Here is an 18,840-nt window from a genome sequence, read left to right as displayed (position 1 = left end):
CATTTCCAGAATGTGGGTTTCTGCAGTTGTCTCTCCTTGACAAAGCCCCAAGTGTGGACAGGGTGACCCCAGCCCAGACAAGGAAGGGCTTCAGGGCCCCCTCAGGCAGCTTCCTGAGAGAGAAAGTGTCTCTCTGGCCCTCATGCCCTGGGGCTGACCAGGGGAAGGAGTTGCAGGAAATCTAGCTGAGGGCGGGGGGCGGGGGGAGTCATGCAGCTCTCCCATAACGCCCCCTCCACAATTCCAGGCTTTGTGACTGTCCCCTCCCCCCCCCACAACCCCGTGCCAGCTTGTCAGCCTCCTGCGAGCTTCACTGCTTCCAGAGAAGCCCTCTGCCATCCCCCTTCCCTCTCTGGCCTCCCAAGTGACCCCTGGGATGTTCCTGGGAACATCATCTGGCCCCCACCCCTATTCCACCTTAATCTCAGAGGGAGATAGAAAAGTGGAGGGGGATGGGAGGGGGGTTTCCTGGGCAGGCGGGCGAGCAGGGACTTCTAAAATGGCCACAGCAAGCTCACTGGTGTCTCAAGGACGGCGGCTAGGGCGGTGGGCAGAGGCCAGGGTGCTCACTGCGTTGTGGCTCCTTGGGGGAACTGGAGGTGGGGCTGGGGGACTGAGCGGCTCAAGCAAGGGAAGCCAAGGCTACATGCACTCACCATTCCCGATCCTCCCCTTATCCACTGCATGGTGCTTGCGAAGTCCGGCTTCTCTGAGGCCCCGGAGCTGGCGCGAGTTGTCGCGGGCTGACTAGGAGGGCTGGGCTGAAGCAAGCGAGAGCCCCAGCGCCCCCTCCGCCTCCCCTCCTCCACAACCCTACAGCCCAATCCCCTCCGCCCCGGACCTCGCCTTCAGTCAGGTTGTTCCATGCCAACCGGCAGGCTCTGTCTCTCCGCCCTGCTGCTCCTAGAGGTCTTGGCAGGGAGAGGTGCGAGTGTGGGGGTTCCCAATGGGCTGCCTTTGTCCCCCACCAAGGCTTGAGAACTGTGGGGGTGGGATGCAGGGAGAGGATGGGGGCGAATAGCCTCCGCCCGCCCAGAAGAAGGCAGCTGCTACCTCTGCCTGCCTCCCGCTGCGCTGGAGTTAGATGCTGTTTATTGTGGGGCTTCCCAATTGTGTCGAGTCAGCGGAAAGTCCTTTCCAAAGTTACCAGAGGTGTTGGGCCAATCTCCAGAATAATAAGATCCTGCCCCAATGGAGCCATGCCAGCACTCTAACGCCTCCCTCCCCCGCCCTCCCTCTGCATACTCCCCTAGGGTCTTCTCTCTTTGTGTACTCTCTTAGAGCTTTCATCTGCATTACTTTCACTTCTCAGAACAACCCTGTAGAGGCAGGCATTAGTATCTCCATTTTACAGATAAATAAATGGAGGTTTGGAAGAGGGATGGGGCGTAAGGTCACATTAAAAATAATAATAATAATAAAAAGATAAACCCTCGACTTTACCCTCTGCAGCTTTCCAAGCGTCTTTCGACTATCTCTCCCTCTCTCTCTCACACACACCACTCCAGGCTTCTCCTTCATACCTTTAGGAACATGAAAGGTAGCTTGTTGATGGACAAATTTTCCATTTGCTTATTTTGCTGAGAATGAGTTGAATGTACATCAGCAAAACAGGCAAACGGAGAAACCGCCCGCCTCTTTAGGATTCCCCCAACTCTGGGGAACACAACACAGGCTGGTACCTTTGCTTAGGCTAAAAATTGACTTTGTCAGTCACACTGACATCTGTTATTATCCCTTATAGTCCTCACAGTAACTCTGAGATGGACGCAACAGGGATTCTTAATTGGCCACTGTTACAGACTTGAACACTGAAGCCCAGAGACTGAAAGACATCTGCTCAAAGTAGCACAGCCTAACAAGACAAGAATCCAAGGCTCCTGACTAGAAGAGCAGGTCAGGCAAAGACAGAATTGTGAAAACAGAGGTTGCACCCAAAGTGTGATATTAGAAAGAAGTTCCTGGAGATAATTGGCATGAAGACATCACTGGCCTGTTACACATACAACTTCATTTGTCCTCTTCTTTTTAGCACAACTTCTGCACTTCATCTAACCTGTTGTTTTGTCCAGGCAGAGCTGGCTAAAGATAGAAGCAGTACCTTAATGAGCACCCCATCATGGGAGGTATACAAGCAGAAGCTGAATGACCCTTTGGCAAGGGATTCCTGAATTAAATGGGAGGTTGCCCTGGGTGACCTTTCAACTTCCCTCCCAAGTCTCGTAACCCAGGCATCAGTGATTCCACAATTTTCTCTCACTTTCCCATCTCTGGGCCTTCTCTCATGCTGAGTATCTTGGATGCACCTCCCCTGCCAACCATCCCATTCAAATTGTCATGACTGTTTAAGATCTGGCACCAGGCACACCACCTTTAGAAAGCTTTCCAGGAATACGTCCAGGCCCTGATTTTGTCATCTTTCATTTGATTCCTGTAGCACTATGATTTTGCTCTCTCAATTAAAAATGATCTTTTTATTTCCTGGTTGTTACGGGCTGAATTGTTTTCCCCCAAAATTTATGTGTTGAAGTCCTTCCCAGTACCTCAGAATCTGAGGACTCGTAGAAGACAGTTATTCACAAATCAAGCCAAGGAGAGAGGCCTCAGAAGACCCAATCCCACTGATAACTTGTTCTCAGACTTCTGGCCTCCAGGACTATAAGAAAATCAATTTCTGTTGTTTAAGCCACCCAGTCTGTGGTATTTTGTTATGGCACAGCCCTAGCAAACTAACACAATGGTCATATGAACATTTTACTATCCCCTTTCACTTAAATGGCATTATGGTTTTTTGAAGCAGTGGCAATGAATTACTCATTTCTGTATCTTCTACAATGGTGACTGGCACATAGTAAATACCCAATAAACACTTGGAATTTTTTGATGGATGCATTCATTTGACATTATCATTTAGCCCCTATGTGCCAGGCATTGGGACAGATGCTCAGGATACAAGACAAAGTTCCTCATGGGCCTTACAATCTACTTAGAGAAGAGGGAGACAATAAATACATAAACAAGCAAAATATTTAGAGATTGTAATATGTACTCTGAAGTATATAAACCAATTTATGTGATGTGAGTAGCCCTGGAATTGTAGAAAGTATCTGTATCAGTCATGGTCCAATCAGGAAAACAAAAACCACCCTAGGTCTTTTAAACTGTGAGCATTTAATGCATTACACTTGTAGAGCTAAAAAGTCAAACAGAGGATGGTGCAGCAACCTAGCATTTAACAAACACAGAAAGCTGCTACCACTCGTAGGGATGGATGGATAACAGATGACGTCATGCAGAAGCTAAAATCACGGGTTGGACAGCCTATTGGAAGCAGGTACCATGAATGGAGGAGTTGTTCAAGAGGAGCTGGAGCCATGGAGGAAAACAGCTACCACCAGAAAACACTTCTGTGATACAGGAGGTGGGAGAAATACCCTGGGTTCTCCCTTCCTCCTAGCCACCAATCTCCTTTACATGTCTCCCACTGGACAAAATAAGTGAGAAAGCAAGGAAATCTAAGAAATGTAATTTTCAGAAGAGGGAGAATGGATCTGGATGCAAATAGGCCAGTGTTAATATAGAGTCTAGGGACTCCTGCAAAAAAACAAGTGCCTAGAGACTCCTGCAAAAAAACAAAACAAAACAAAACAAAAAAAAAACCGGTGTTGATCCCAGAAGTGTAAACAGATGCTGTTGAATCTGGTCATTATTTCTTGAGCACCTATTTGCCTAGAACCATATGAGTAGTTAGAGGAGATATAATATAGTTGGTAGGACATAATCTTTGAGGTCAGAACAACTTGGATTGTATTCAGTTATTGACTTTGCCACTTACTTGGGCAGATTATTCAATGTTCTGTGCCCTGACAGTTTTTTTATCTGTGAATAGGGCTGACAAGTTTGTTACAAAGATGTGATAAATTTGTCTAAGGAAAGTACTTAGCACAGGGCCTGGAAGCCAGTAAGAATTCAGGACAGGACAATAGAAATCTGGAAAAGGGGTTTCCACAATCTCTGTGTTCACTCTCTTGAAGTCCTGTGATCTCCCAGAAGCCTATCTGGTACCTACCCAGGCACCAGTTCTCCACTCTGGTAGAGAGCCATGAGCAAAATGAAGAGAAAGTCATGTCCCAGCTTATCTGTTACTCAGGTTCTCCAGTCATACAATGAACATACTAATTGTGTACCTAAGAGTGTTAAAAAATCACTGATCCATAGATATCAGAGTTGGCGTTAATAATTGTAAGGATTATTTCCTCCAACAGTCTCATTTTACTGATGAGAAGATATAGCCCCAGGGAATGGAAGGAACTCCCAAAGTCACAAAGTTAGTGGCTGAGCTGGGATAAAAATTCAAACCCTTGATTCTCCAGTGAGTGGAGTGCAGTAGTGAAAAAGGACAAATACTGAAAGGACACAATTACTATAATTCTAAATATTGGAGGCCTAAGACTAATGTGTATATTATAAACTCTTATCTTTACAAAGCAATATTTGGTACATACATTACTATCTATTTTTATTTATTCATAAAATCAATAAATATGTGTGCCTACAATGTTCCAGGTATAGTATGTTAAGCACTGATTCCATAGCAGTGAACAAGATGGACAGATTTCATGCCCTCATTTCTATTCAATGAACAAGTAAATCCGGTAAGTAAATGTGCTAATACAGATGGTGATAAATGCTCTAAAAGAAAGAAAGTGAAGGGATAGGGTAACTCTGAGGGAGGAATGGGAGTTTAGATAAGGAAGGCTTCTCCAAGGAAAAGGTATTTAAATTAAGGCCTAAAGGCTTAAGGAGAGCCAGCCATGTAAGAGGTAGGGGGAAAGTATTCCAGGCACAGAAAACAGAAAGTACAGAAGTCCAAAGGATTGAACTGGCATGTAGTGTCACAGGAACTAGAAGCGCAATGAGGCTGAAACCTAGAGAGAAAGAGGGAGAGTGATAGGAGACAAATTTGACAGAAGCCAGGTCACATAAAGCCTTGAAGGCCATAGTAAGACAATCTGGATTTGTTCTATGAACTACAGGGAGAGAGGGGTGGGAATTGATGGATTTTTAAGCAGGAGAATAAACTGATCCGATTTACCTTTTTAAAAGACAACTCAGCCTGCTATGTGGTAAATAGATTGAAAGGGGACAAAAGGTAAAAACTGTTGTAGTAAGACAGGGGAAAGATGATGGTGACTTGGACTGGAAGAACAGTAAAAGAACAGTAAAGATGATGGACAGAAGTAAAAAGACTTGAGATATATTTTAGAGATAGAAATAACAGAGCTTGACGATGGATTGGATGTGGAGTATGAGGGGAAAAAATGAATAAATTCCAGATAACTTTAGGTTTTTGGTTTGCAATACTGGGTAGATGGTGACACTTTGGCTAAGGTGGGGAGACTGGCATAAGCTCAGGTTTGAAGAGGGAAAAAATCAAGACTTCCATCTGGATGTATTGAAAGTGAGCTGCCCAATAGATATATTATTAGAGGGGATGCCAGGAAGACAACTAGATATGAAAGCCTGGAGCTCAGGAGAGAAGATCTGGTTGGACATATACATTTTGGAGTCTTCCTCATACTTATGATATTTAAAGTTCCAAGACAGGTTGTAATCATCTAGGAGAGAACACAGATTTTTAAAAGGGCCCTGGACAAATTCTGAGGTTCTTAACAATTAGATAAAAGTTCCATAGAGAATGAGAGATTTATCTATAGAGACTGAGAAGCAGTGGCCAATAAGGTAAAAATAAAACAAGGGTAAATCATATTCAGGTGAATGTTGCAAGACTAGCTGTGTGAAATGTTGAAAAGTTAAATGATACGCCCATTGTGCTAGCAACAAGGTTGGTGATTTTGACAAAAGTAGCTTCACTGGCATGAGAGTAAGAAAGATCATATTGGAGGGGTAGAGGAGTGAATGAAGGGAATAAAGAGTGAGCAAAGGTAAACAAGTAGAGACAATGAGTATAGACAACTCTTTGAGAAGTTCTCCTGTGAAGGGGATAAGACAAGGCAATATTTGGAAGGGGATGTGAAGTCAAGGAAGTCTTTTTTATTCTTTTAACATGCAAATAAGGACATAGTGATATAATGATTGGAATGAGAGGAAAGGCTTATCACATAAGACCTTGCTAGTTGAAGCATGCTCGACAAACCAACAACATCATCATCACCTGGGTGGTTGTTAGAAATGTAGAACCTCAGGCCCCATCCCACATCTACTTAATCATAATCTACATTTCAACTAGATCCTCAGATTATCTACATGTACTTTAAAGTTTGAGAAGCACTGGTTCAAGAGCGGGAATACCTGCAGGTGCAAAGTCCTTCAGAAAGTGAGAGGGGATGGGTTCCAGAGCAAAAAGATTTGCCTTGACAGGAGCAGAATCACTTCCTGAAATCTAGCAGAAAAGAAGAGAAAATGGGTAAATGTGCAGGCGATGGTGAGCCTATAGATTTGGTGAATAAACGGGTAGGAAATGCCCCTATAACGTTTTTAAATTTTTTCTCCATGAAGCTGAGAGAGGATTATGGAGGGAGGTGTCAGTGGAGGTTACAGAAACGAGGAGCAAGTGTGAAATAGTTCTTTCAGCACAGTGGCTCTCAACTTTGGCTGCATATTGGAATGATGTGGGAAGCTTTAAAAACCATAGATGTCTAAATCCCACCTTCAGGGATTATTATTTCATTGGAATGGGATACAGCCTGGGCATCAGGATTTTAAAAAGCTCCCCAGATAATTCTAATGTGCAACTAAGGTTGAGAGACACTGTCTGAGAGGGAGTTGAAAAGTAAGCACATCAGGGACATGGTAGGGTTTGCAGGAAATGTTAAGCATCTACAAAAAATAATAAATAAATAAAAATCAGTATCTCTTAGGAACAGGGGCACACAACAAAATAAATGTTGAGTGCCTAATTCAGACTTGTGGTAAAGAAAAATAAATCATCTCAACTGTAGCAATTGTCTCCAGTCTATTTTGCTCTTCAGGCACAGGCATAGAAATGACAGGTGGTTGGGTGAAATCTGGAGGAGATTTGCCATGCAAATACAATGGGAAAATAAATGGATAATAGAGTTGCAAACATTTGTGAGGAAGTGATCATAATAGTGGACCAAGGAATCCAAGCCAGACACAAGGAAAAAGAGGGTATGAAGAAAGGTATTGGGTAATGGGGTAAGGTCAATTAAATGGTAGGGACAATGAATTGGAGATCCTGATGATGTGGAAGAATTGTTGGAAATGTATCAAAGTGAACTGGAATAAGAGGACAGAGTAGTCAGAGAGAAGACGCTTGAAATCAATCAACATTGTGGAAGTAATCCAGTTGGTTACTGGTTGTGACAAGATCTAGAATGTTATCACAGAAGTGTTCTGGTTGAGTGAAGTGAATAAAAAAGTTGTTAAAGGTGGGGTCAATGTTGAATAGGCCACTTACAGGAATGTTGAGGTCATACAGACAGAAGAAAGGATTAAGACAAGTGATGATCTAGAAGCTAAAGTCTTCAATGAATGAGAAAGAACATCCAGAAAGACAGTCTATCAACCAAGAATTATGTATTAAGTGCCTACTATATGCCAAAGTCTGTTCTAAGTGCTGGGTATACAGCAGTGAATAAGACAGACTAGGTCTCTATCCTCAAGGAGCTTATGTTCTAATGGACAGATTTAGACATTGAACACAAAAACCAAAAATAAGGTAACATAGTTACTAAATAATTATTATAAAAATAATAGTGTAATAGCAGGTGACTGGTAGAGGGAGATACTGCTTTATCTAGGCACACAAAGAAAGCCCCTCTAAAGAAGTGGCATCTGAGTTGACACTGGAATGATTAGAAGAAAACAGTCATTCAAAGGTCTGAGGAAATAGCATTCCAAATAAGAAGGAACAACAAAGGCAAAGGCCCAGAGATGGAAATGAGGCTGAGATGCACAAGGGATAGGAGGAGACGAATGTGGCAGAGTTTGGGTAACTATAATTATTGATAGAAAATGATATCAGGGACACAGGCAGGGCCAGAACATCAGGAAATGAAAGCAAAAGGAAGAGATAGTGGGTGGCAGAGGCAAATGGCATGTGCTGCAAAGAAGCTGGGGTTCTGAAGGCAGAGGGGAAAAAATGGGAAACATGATAGATGTTATCCTCAAATAAGCTAATACAAAAAATTTAAAGCAAGATGTTAGTGCAATGGGAAAAGTACATATAGGTACATACATAAATATAATCTTAGACTTTGAGAAGAAAAATCCAGCTAAATGAATTATCAAGGTAATCTAGCCCCTTGATACTACTCAAAATATGAGGCTACATCACCTGAGAGCTTACTAGAAATGCAGAATCCTAGATGTACCCCAGACCTACTGACTCAACATGAACATTTTCATCAGTTCGCCAGTGACTCGTGTGCCCGTTAAAGTGTGAGAAGCTCACCTCTAGACCAAACTCCTGTCATTGTGTTGGAGCCATTAGGGTAATTTTATTTGCCCTGCCCCTCTCAAAAGGAAACATCTTTATCAGTATTTGGAAGCACGATAGTCAGAGATGCTGAGGACAAGCAGAATTCCTGATTTTAAAAAAAGGTTTACTGAGCATGTGGGCTCCCATCTCCTCTGTGAGAACATCAGCTAGGTAGATATCCCCCTCAGAACACAATTCTTCATCCCCATGTTTTCTAAACATGTCCCTGACACTGTACACCCACGGTCCCCAGGGAAACTTGAAGCAAGCACTTGAAGCAGCTCCAAGCAGATCAGGGAAGAGCAGAAAGTGGTCACACTTGTCTTCCTTCAGACAACAATAGTCAAAGGCTAGAGACAGGATCAGATGCTGCTCAATAAGCTGCTGCAGAAAGCATCACCCTGGAAAGTAGGGGGTCTTGGCCCAATAGTCTCCCCCAGGCCACTTCAGCTTGATCACCCAGTCAAATGAAAGGCCTGTTCTTTCCAACAAGGTATAGACTCATTAGTTAGTCTCATTCTTTAAGCTCTCCATGGGCTCTCTACTGTCAAATCTGTATAACTGAAGTGACTTTAAGTTCACTTCTTCCTAACAACTGTCTCCTTCCTCTTTACCTACCTCTTATCTTCTTCCTCCCATGCCATGCCTTCAGCCTCAAACAGCTTCCTGTCTACCAAATAATTTGCTCTCCAGTTCACTATTAATTTTCAGGACAAAGGCAGGAGCTGAAATAATGGCATGAGAAGTTTCAATTAGATGAGCAGATTTAACCTCCATCCAGACATGGTGTTGATTAAATCACTTGGGTGGATTCAGGACCTGCAAGTCTCACATATATTATGTATCTCTGCAAAGATTCTCTGAAAAGCTAAATTCACATATTAATGTCCAATCTTATGAATCCCCATCACTGAAGGTATCCAAGCAGAGTCTAGAAAAGTACCTGCCAGTGATGCTGTAGAATGACTCTTCCATTGATAGAAGGCTGCACTAGGGAACCATGCAAAGAAGTTAGGGAGCCAAGGGGAGAAGGGCACTGGACTAGGAGTTGGGTGACTGCTAACTTCCTATGTAACCTTGGATAAGCTATTCAGTCTCCTCATCTGTCAAATGATGTGTGTGATTAGAACCTCTCAATACTTTTTGACCTCTGCTTTTGTAGAGTGTGGGAAGGGTCCTTCAGAGGCTAATTCTTGTCCTGGGAGACATGTGGGAGACTGAGTGGGAGGAGTTCTAGGCTCCACTTTAACCAAAGTGGTTCTCCTTTCTCACCTGTTTTACACATTAAACTTCCAGGTAAGATTATGATTGAACATAGTTCCTGCTTCTAAAAAACAAACCGAAACAACATCAAAGGCTATAAATGGAAAGTCTGGACAACTGACCTCCTGTTTTATTTGCCTACCACAGTGTCTTAAATGCCTTTTGGATGCTAAACAATATGTTTTTCAAAATACTCAATATATTTTACATAAAAATCTGGGCTTCACATAAAAATACAGCTTCTCTTGAAACACTGGAAAGTCTGGGCTTGTATTCCTACCTTGCAATAATGAGCTTGAGCTCGACAGCAGCTACGTTCCTTAGAGCCAGAGACCCTGTCCACTGGCCCCTGCCCACCTTCTGCAGGCATCTGCGTGGTGACCAGATGCCTGGTCACCAGAGACCACTACCCTCCAGGTTTCTCTGATTTTCAGCTTCTTTACCCCTCCACAGGTCTAGGAGACCAAACCCAGAATGGGTTGTTCTAGAAATGGCCGTGTCCATGCATGAGGAGTGAGGTCTACGTAGAGCAGTGCTTCTCAAACTTTAATGTTCATGGGTGTTTCTGTTAAAGTGAAAATTCTGATTCAATAGGTCTGGGGTGGTGCTTAAGGGTCTGCACTTCTAACAGGCTTGCAGGTAATGCGGATACGGCTCATCCATGAACCACACTTTAGATGTTAGGGGCCCGTAGAAAGAAGAAACAAGTGAGGAAACAAGAGTGTTGGCCTTCGGCCCCTATTCTCACTAACCTTCAGTGATCTGGGGAAACCACTAAACCTACTGTTTGGTGGGCCTGCTAAGCCTTTTTCCAGGGAGGTGGTGAGAAAACAAAAAGAGAATCTTCCAGTCGGAGGAGTGCTTGAAAAGAAAAAGAATTACAAAGAAAGCCAGCATGGTGTCTGTTTAGAGGGAGGTGAGGCTTCTTCCAGGGGATCTGACCCCCTTCCCTGACCTCAGATGTCTTAGACCACCTCTCAGGTTTGAGGAGTTGATTCTTGAGCTCCAAGGGAAACTTGTTTTATTGGCAAAAGTTTTGAGAGGGTGAAAGAAAGGAGAAGAAAATGAGGAAAAGGAGGAGGAAGATAAAGAGGAGGATGAGGAAGAGAGGGAGGGGAGGAAAAGGAGAGACAAGAAAAATGGAAAAGAAGGAGGATGAAGACACGGTGATGAATGAGGAGAAAAGAAGAGGAGGAGGAGGAGGAAGGAGAGAGGATAAGGGAAAGAAGGAGGGATGAGGAAGAGGGAGCCTTAAGAGATCAAGGCTGAAGTTTTTCCTAAAGTCCCTGTATTAGTTCATTCACATACTGCTATGAAGAAATACCTGAGACTGAGTAATTTATAAAGAAAAGAGGTTTAATTGACTCACAGTTCTGAATGACTTGGTGGGGGGTGGCTCAGGAAACTTACATTCATGGCATAAGGCACCTCTTCAAAGGACAGCAGGAGAGAGAATGTACAATGAGCAAAGGGGGAAGCCGCTCCTTATAAAACCATTCGATCTCATGAGAACTCACTGTCATGAGAACAGCATAAGGGAAACCAACCCCATGATTCAATTACCTCCCACCAGGTCCCTGACTTGACACATGGGGATTTTTATAATTCAAGGTGAGATTTGGGTGGGGACACATAGACAAAACACATAAGGCTTCTCACTAGACTCCTCTATCCTCATTGGGCCCCTCCTCACAGTAAGGCATTCTCATAGGAGGATCCTAAGGTCCACTTTCCAGCTCTAAAATTCAATGCTCTTCTGAAGTGCTATGACAACAGGATGAGCTGGCTCCATCCAGCCTGCCTATGGTGAACTGTCTCCTCTTTCTCTCCTGTGTCACACCAGGAGCCACCCAACAAAGCCAATGCTTCCTCTTTCTGATACGATAGATTCACAGAGATCATATAGGCTGCTGTGGAATCCCTAATGGGGTAAACTGGGAAGGAGAAGAGAAGGCATTGCCTCTACACATATACATATTAGTTGCCAAGGCCTGTTACCTCTAATCCTATGGCATTTCTTCTGTGTACCCCCTCCTCTCCATACCCATAACCACTACCCTGGGTCATACTCTTGTTTATTATGTCTCTCCTGAACCATCCCATCGGCCTCCTATGTGTCCACTCACCTAAATTTTTGCTGCCTTCCAATAAATTCTCACAATGCTGCTGAAGTTATATTACAAAATCACTGCTTGAATCAGATCAAACACTTTTAATGACTCCCAATTGCATACAAGATTAACTTCAAATTCCTTAGCAAGATACTAACAAGTATCTACAACCTGTCCCTAAGTACTCTTCTACCTACTTTTTAGTATCTTTGTATATTCTCTCAGAATTTATTTTCCCCTACTTCTGGCTGTCTACATTCTAGCCATCCTTCCAGGTCTGGATCAAATGCCATCTATTTATTGAAGCCTGGACTCAAGTTGAAATCCACCTCTCTTTCTGTAAATGCAAATGACATTTTGCTGGTGCACTTTTTCAGCCACTTGCCACCACTTCGTTTATGTAGTTAGCCATTTATGAACTTATCTCCTACATATAATTTTGCTTGCTCATAGCCTGTCAGAGCCCTAGTGTTGAGAGGCTCTCAGAAAATGCTTGTTGAGTGAATTGGTGTTCAGAGAAAGGAGAAAAAAAGGCCAGAGCTTGGGTTCGGACAAAGGCAGAGCAAACTCTGAGAGGGCCAGAGAAAGCCATGCAGGGTCCAACTTTCACCACGCTGAGGCTTGCTAAGGATGCCTCCATCTCCTCCCATGTCTCTCTTGATGACTGAAATTCCTCAGAGTGACACCCTTTGGGGTTGGAAACATTTTGGATGTCTCTGAGAAATGCAAACAGCCTTGAAAGAGGGAAAATACCTAAGGCAGTGATTCTCAAAGGGTGGTTTGCAGACTTTCAGTGAATGGTGAAGTGGATTCATATGTGTGGTAAAATCAATTAGGTATATCGTGATGAGATTTTTTTTTTAACAGAAAATATCAGACTACAAGTAAGGTTACACCAACATCAGCTGGAAGCAACATAGGACTTGAGCTAGTTTGCCTCTCTGTACCTCAGTTTCCTCATCTGGAAAACAGGAATAATAATAATACCTATATCAAAAAGTTGCTATGAGGAGTAAACAAGTGAGTGCGTGTAAAACTTTTAGCACAATGCCTGGCATATGTTAGCTCTGATAATAGTGATTAGCTGTTGGGTGGAAGTAGAGGTAGGGTTGAGGGGATTGCAGAAAGGACCACTAAGGATGATGAAGGACTTTACCAAACCTGATGCAGACCATGTGGACTGACACCCATACATGATAGGTGCAGACTATAAAAACACTTGTGTGGGCAGCTGGCAAGATGGCCAAATAGGAAAAGCTCAGGTCTGCAGTTCCCAGCGAGATCAACACAGAAGGCAGATGATTTCTGCATTTCCAACTGAGGTACAAGACTCATCTCATTGGGACTGGTTAGACAGTGGGTGCAGCCCACAGAGGGTGAGCAGAAGCAGGACGGGGCTTCACCTCACCTGTGAAGCTCAAGGGGTTGGGTAATTCCCTCCCCTAGCCAAGGGAAGCCATGAGGGACTGTGCCATAAGGAATGATGCATTCCAAACTAGATACTACACTTTTCCCATGGTCTTCACAAGATGTAGACCATGCGATTCCTTCTGGTACCTATGCCACAAGAGCCCTGGGTTTCAAGCACAAAACTGGGTGGCTGGGCAGACACTGAGCTAGCTGCAGGAGTTTCTTTTCATATCACAGTGGTGCCTAGAATGCCAGCAAGACAGAACCATTTACTCCCCTGGAGAGGGGGCTGAAGCCAGGCAGCCAAGGGATCCCACCCCCACGGAGCCCAGCAAACTAAGACCCACTGGCATGAAACTCTTGCTGGCAGCACAGCAGTCTGAAGTCGACCTGGGATGCTCCACTTGGTGGGGATAGGGGTATCCACCATTACTGAGGCATGAGTAGGTGGTTTTCCCCCCACAGCATAAACAAAACCACTGGGAAGTTCAAACAGGGCTTGAACCCACTGCAGCTTGGCAAAGCTGCTGTAGCCAGGCCACCTCTCTAGATTCCTCCTCTCTGGACAGGACACCTCTGCAAAAAGGCAGCAGCCCCAGTCAGAGGATTTTAGATAAAACTCCCATCTCCTTGGGACAGAGCATCTGGGGGCAAGAACGGCTATGGGTGCAGCTTCAGCAGACTTAACCTTTCCTGCCTACCAGCTCTGAAGGAAGCACTCGAGCTCTGCTAAGGGACAGACTGCCTCCTCAAATGGGTCCCTTACCCGCATGTCTCCTGACTGGGAGACACCTCCCAGCAGGGGTTGACAGACACCTCATATAGGAGAGCTCTGACTGGCATCTAGCAGGTACCCCTCTAGAACAAGCTTCCAGAGGAAGGAACAGGCAGCAATCTTTGCTCTTCTGCACACTCTGCTGGTGACACCCAGGCAAACAGGGTCTGGAGTGAACATCCAGCAAACTCCAGCAGGCCTGCAGCAGATGGGCCTGTTAGAAGAAAAACTAATAAACAGAAAGGAATAGTATCAACATCAACAAAAAGGATGTCCACACCAAAACCACATCTGAAGATCACCAACATCAAAGACCAAAGGTAGATAAATCCACAAAGATGGGGAGAAACCAGCACAAAAAGGCTGAAAATTGCAAAAACCAGAATGCCTCTTCTTCTCCAAAGGATCACAACTCCTCACCAGCAAGGGAAGAAAACTGGACGGAGAATGAATTTGACAAATTGACAGAAGTAGGGTTCTGAAGGTGGGGAATAACAAACTCCTCTGAGCTAAAGGAGCATGTTCTATTCCAATGCAAGGAAGCTAAGAACCTTGAAAAAAGGTTAGGCGAATTGCTAACTAGAATAACCAATTTAGAGAAGAACATAAATGACTTGATGGGGCTAAAAAACACAGCATGAGAACTTCGTGAAGCATACACAAGTATCAATAGCTGAATTGATCAAGCAGAAGAAAGGGTATCAGAGATTGAAAATTCACTTAATGAAATAAAGTGAGAAGACAAGATGAAAGAAAAAAGAATGAAAAGGAACGAACAAAGCCTCCAAGAAATATGGGACAATGTGAAAAGACCAAACCTACATTTGATTAGTGTACCTGAAAGTGACGGGGAGAATGGAACCAAGTTGGAAAACACTCTTCAGGATATTATCCAGGAGAACTTCCCCCAAAATAGCAAGACAGGACAACATTCAATTTCAGGAAATACAGAGAACACCACAAAGATACTCTTCGAGAAGAGCAACCCCAAGACACATAATCATCAGATTCGCCAAGATTGAAATGAAGGAAAACACGTTAAGGGGGGCCAGAGAGAGAGATCGGGTTACCCACAAAGGGAAGCCCATCAGACTAACAGCGGATCTCTCTGCAGAAACCCTACAGCAGAAAAGCCAGAAGAGAGTGGGGGCCAATATTCAACATTCATAAAGAGAAGAATTTTCAACCCAGAATTTCATATCCAGCCACATATACTTCATAAGTGAAGGAGAAATAAAATTCTTTACACACAAGCAAATGCTGAGAGATTTGGTCAACACTAGGCCTGCCTTACAAGAGCTCCTGAAGGAAGCACTAAACATGGAAAGGAACAACCTGTACCAGCCACTGCAAAAAACATACCAAATTGTAAAGACCATCGACACTATGAAGAAACTGCATCAACTAACAGCCAAAATAACCAGCTAGCATCATAATGACAGCATCAAATTCACACATAACAATATTAACCTTAAATGTAAACAGGATAAATGCCCCAATTAATAGAAATAGACTGGAAAATTAGATAAAGAGTCAAAACCCATTGGTTTACTTTATTCAGGAGACCCATCTCATGTACAAAGACATACATAGGCTCAAAATAAAGGGATGGAGAAATATTTACCAAGAAAATAGAAAGCAAAAAAAGCAGGTGTAACAATCCTAGTCTCTGATAAAACAGACTTTAAACCAACAAAGACAAAGGAAAACAAGAGCATTACATAGTGATAAAGGGATCAATGCAACAAGAAGTGCTAACTACCCTAAATATATATGCACCCAATACAGGAGCACCCAGATTCAGAAAGCAAGTTCTTAGAGACCTATAAAGAGACTTAGACTCCCACACAAAAATAGTGGGAGACTTTAAAATGCCACTGTCAATATTAGACAGATCAACGAGACAGAAAATTAACAAGGATATTCAGGACTTGAACTCAGCTCTGGACCAAGTGGACCTAATAGACATCTAAAGAACTCTCCACTGCAAATCAACAGAATATACATTCTTAGCACCACATCAGATTTATTCAAATATTGACCACGTAATTGGAAGTAAAACACTCCTCAGCAAATGTGAAAGAACAGAAATCATAACAGTCTCTCAGACCACAGTGCAATTAAATGAGAACTTAGGACTAAGAACCTCACTCAAAATCACACAACTACATGGACACTGAGCAACCTGCTCCTGAATGACTACTGGGTAAATAACGAAATTAAGGCAGATATAAAGATGTTCTTCGAAACCTATCAGAACAAAGATACAACATACCAGACTCTCTGGAACACAGATAAGCAGCGTTTAGAGGGAAAATTATAGCACCAAATGCCCACAAGAGAAAGCAGGAAAGATCTGAAATCGACACCCTAACATCACAATTAAAAGAACTAGAGAAGCAAGAACAAACAAATTCAAAAGCTAGCAGAAGAAAAGAAATAACTAAGATCAGAGCAGAACTGATAAAGGTAGAGACACGAAAAACCCTTAAAAAAATAAATGAAACCAGGCGCTGGTTTTCTGTAAAGATCATCAGAATAGAGAGGCCACTAGCCAGACTAATAAAGAAGAAAAGAGAGAAGAATCAAATAGATAGAATACAAAATGATAAAGGGGATAGTACCACTGACCCCACAGAAATACAAACTAACATCAGAGAATACTAGAAACACCTCTATGCAAATAAACTCAGAAATCTAGAAGAAATGGATAAATTTCTGGACATATACACCCTCCCAAGTCTAAAACAGGAAGAAGTCGAATCCCTGAGTAGACCAATAATAAGTTCTGAAATTCAGGCAGTAATTAATAGCATATCAACCACAAAAAGTCCAGGACAAGATGTATTCACAGCCAAATTCTACCAGAGGTACAAAAAGGAGCTGCTAGCATTCCTTCTGAAACTGTTCCAAACAATAGAAAAAGAGGGAATCCTACCTAACTCATTTTATGAGACGAGTACCATCCTGATACCAAAACCTGTCAGAGACACAACAAAAAAAGAAAATTTCAGGCCAATATCCCTGATGAACATCAATGTGAAAATCCTCAGCAAAATACTGGCAAACCAAATCCAGCAGCGCATCAAAAAGCTTATCCACCACAATCAAGTCAGCTTCATCCCTGGGATGCAAGTCTGGTTCAACGTACACAAATCAATAAATGTAATCCATCACATCAACAGAACCAATGACAAAAAACATGATTATCTCAACAGATGCAGAAAAGTCCTTTGATAAAATTCAACACCTCTTCATGGTAAAAACTCTCAATAAACTAGGTAATGATGGAACATAATTCAAAATAATGAGAGCTATTTATGACAAACTCACAGCCTATGATATTGAATGGGCAAAAACTGGAAGCATTCCCTTTGAAAAATGGCACAAGACAAAGATGCCCTCTCTCACCACTCCTATTCAACACAATATTGGAAGTTCTGGCTAGGGCAATCAGGCAAGAGAAAGAAATAAAGGATATTTAAATAGGAAGAGAGGAAGTCAAACTGTCTCTCTTTGCAGATGATATGATTGTATACTTAGCAAACCCCATCATCTCAGCCCCAAAACTCCTGAAGCTGATAAGCAACTTCATCAAAGTCTCAGGATACAAAATCAATGTGCAAAAATCACATGCATTCCTATACATCAATAATAGACAAACAGAGAGCCAAATCGTGAGTGAACTCCCATTCACAATTGCTACAAAGAGAATAAAATACCTAAGAATACAACTTACAAGGGATGTGAAGGACCACTTCAAGGAAAACTACAAACCACTTCTCAAGGAAATAAGAGAGGACTCAAACAAATGGAAATTTGTAGATTCAATGTAATCTACAAATTCAATTGTTGTAATATTGTAATATTCAATTACAATATAAATATAGTAATTTATAGATTCAATGCTATCCCCATCAAACTACCATCGATCTTCTTCACAGAATTAGAAAAAAACTACTTTAAAGTTCATATGGAACCAAGAAAGAGCCCACATAGCCAAGACAATGCTAAGCAAAACGATCAAAGCTGGAGGCATCATGCTACATGACTTCAAACTATACTACAAGGCTACAGTAACCAAAACAGCATGATACTGGTACCAAAACAGAGATATAGACCAATGGAGCAGAACAGAGCCCTCAGAAATAACACCACATATCTACAACCATCTGATCTTTGACAAACCTGACAAAAACAAGAAATGGAGAAAGGATTCCCTATTTAATAAATGGTGTTGGGAAAACTGGCTAGCCATAAGTAGAAAGCTGAAACTGGATCCCTTCCTTACACCTTACACAAAAATTAACTCAAGATAGATTAAAGCCTTAAACATAAGACCTAAAATCATTAAAAAAAAAAAAAAAAAACTGGAAGAAAAACGAGGCAATACCATACAGGAGATAGGCATGGGCAAAGACTTCATGACTAAAACACCAAAAGCAATGACAACAAAAGCCAAAATTGAAAAATGGGATCTAAGTAAACTAAAGAGCTTCTGCACAGTAAAAGAAACTATCATCAGAGTGAACAGGCAACCTACAGAATAGGAGAAAATTTTTGCAATGTATCCATCTGACAAAGAGCTAATATCCAGAATCTAGAAGTAACTTAAACAAATTTACAAGAAAAAAACAACCCCATCAAAAAGTGGGCGAAGGATACGAATGGACACTTCTCAAAAGAAGACATTTATGCAGCCAAAAAACAAATTTACAAGAAAAAAAATCAGACTATCCCATCAAAAAGTGGGTGAAAGATATGAACAGACACTTCTCAAAAGAAGACATTTATGCAGCCAACAGACACATGAAAAA

The 18,840-nt window shown here is 42.4% G+C and overlaps 1 protein-coding gene across 5 annotated transcripts in view; it reads right to left on the bottom strand.

Annotated features, from left to right (window-relative positions):
- ARHGEF9 (Cdc42 guanine nucleotide exchange factor 9) overlaps positions 1–1,630 on the bottom strand; it is a 156,890-nt gene extending 155,260 nt beyond the window's left edge. For all 5 annotated transcript variants that reach the window (XM_025372880.1, XM_025372878.1, XM_025372882.1 and 2 more), the window contains exon 1: positions 657–1,630. Coding sequence is in view for 4 of the 5 variants with exons in the window: in XM_025372878.1 (XP_025228663.1) it covers positions 657–686 (30 nt within the window). In the remaining variant the exon portion in view is untranslated. The remainder of the gene's footprint in view (positions 1–656) is intronic.
- Between the last annotated feature and the right edge of the window lie 17,210 nt (positions 1,631–18,840).

Source organism: Theropithecus gelada, chromosome X (genome assembly GCF_003255815.1).
Source record: "Theropithecus gelada isolate Dixy chromosome X, Tgel_1.0, whole genome shotgun sequence".
NCBI classification, from domain to species: Eukaryota; Metazoa; Chordata; class Mammalia; order Primates; family Cercopithecidae; genus Theropithecus; species Theropithecus gelada.
Note: the sequence above shows the minus strand (reverse complement) of the source record. Positions and strands in the feature narration are given on the sequence as shown.